The sequence below is a fragment of the Myotis brandtii genome, unplaced genomic scaffold (genome assembly GCF_000412655.1).
Source record: "Myotis brandtii unplaced genomic scaffold, ASM41265v1 scaffold2121, whole genome shotgun sequence".
NCBI lineage: Eukaryota > Metazoa > Chordata > Mammalia > Chiroptera > Vespertilionidae > Myotis > Myotis brandtii.
The window spans coordinates 44,058-45,451 of record NW_005357934.1 but is presented as its reverse complement, the minus strand read 5'-3'; the positions used below and the strand labels follow the sequence as shown (position 1 = coordinate 45,451).

General features: G+C 48.2%; 1 protein-coding gene across 1 annotated transcript; it reads left to right on the top strand.

The window, feature by feature from the left end:
* The first annotated feature begins 578 nt into the window (after window positions 1–578).
* Window positions 579–917, top strand: LOC102241742 (T-cell leukemia/lymphoma protein 1A). Its single transcript, XM_005865766.1, has one exon. It carries the CDS (start codon window positions 579–581, stop codon window positions 915–917), a length of 339 nt encoding a protein of 112 aa, XP_005865828.1.
* Window positions 918–1,394: the final 477 nt, after the last annotated feature.

Here is a 1,394-nt window from a genome sequence, read left to right as displayed (position 1 = left end):
TGGTGGGAGCCTCCACAGCAGCACTAAAGTGGGCCTAAGCCTTCAGTTGGACAATCTCATGGGGTCCCAGACTGTGAGAGGCTGCAGGACTGACTGAGGGAAACCCCCCAAGTGCATGAATTTTGTGTACCGAGCCTCTAGTAATATTACAATAACTGTGTGTGGTTTCAGATGGGTATGAGATTAATTTCATGATGCCTTCGTCCATTATACCATGTCTAATCATTGGGGTGTAGCCCTGAAATGAACCTAATGTTCTATGATAACTGTCATTTAAAAAATGTTTTAAAAATTCTATAGGACCATGTTACCTTCACAGAGACATATTTTACTTCAAGTATGTTTTGTACAGTTTGCTCTAGAAGAGAGATCTAAAGCTAAAAAGAAAGAAAAGTTGATATTTATAAGTTTGCAAAATAAAACAAAGGCAACCACAAACACACCAAAAAAAACCATAAAGATAAAAGCCGAGGTAAAATGCGTTTGGAGACTCGATCCCCTCTCTTTCCATACCAGGACCGAAGTAGCGAGAGGCTCTGAGAAGCTGTGGCTGTTCCTCTTTGGACCACGGAGGGGTCATGGCTGAGCTCCCATCAAAGGTGCACCTCTACTCACACCCCATCTGCCTGAGGATCCATGGGCCCTGGGTGTACGAGGACGAGAACCAGCGCACCTGGCTGCCTCTCTTCACGGAAACAGGGGGTGTCCTGCAAGTACTGTTGCGCCAGGAAGACAACCCCGTTGGGCATATGGCAACCACCAAAAGCCGGCTCACCTCGAGCATCATGCCTTTGATGTGGACGCTCCACTCTGGAAGCCAGTATGAGGACCACATGCACCGGTTCTGGCGCATTGTGCACCACGTCAATGTGGATGGAGTGGAGGAAATGATCCTTGAGCTGATGGAAGATGCCTAGGACAAGTGATGGGGTCCCTGGCTCTTGTCAACCTGAGCTCCAGTACTGCTGGCCCGCCGGTGGGACGTCTATAGTTCTATTAACCTTTTTACTAAGCTCTGTTGTTCTATCTGCCACCCCCTGGGTGCGAGGGCACATTGATGTCTCTCTCTCGTACCCACGTGCGAGAGTTCTCTTTCTTCCTCCTCCTCTTCTTCTTCTTCTTCTTCTTCTTCTTCTCCTTCTTCTTCTCCTTTCTCTGTCTCTCTGTCTCTCTCTGTCTCTCTCCCTCTCACTCAAATCAATAAAAGCATTTTGAGCCAAGCTGGTGTTTCTCAGTGGTTGAAGGACGACCTATGAACCTGGAGGTCACGGTTCGATTCCTGTTACGGGCACATACAAGAGTTTACCAATGAGCCCTAGCTAGTTTGGCTCGGTGGATAGAGGGTTGGACTGTGAACTCTGGAAGACCCCAGGTTCAATTCTGGTCCAGGGCAC

Excerpts from the sequence above, each read along its gene's own strand:
- LOC102241742 (XM_005865766.1), top strand. The coding sequence starts at position 579 with ATGGCTGAGCTCCCATCAAAGGTGCACCTCTACTCACACCCCATCTGC.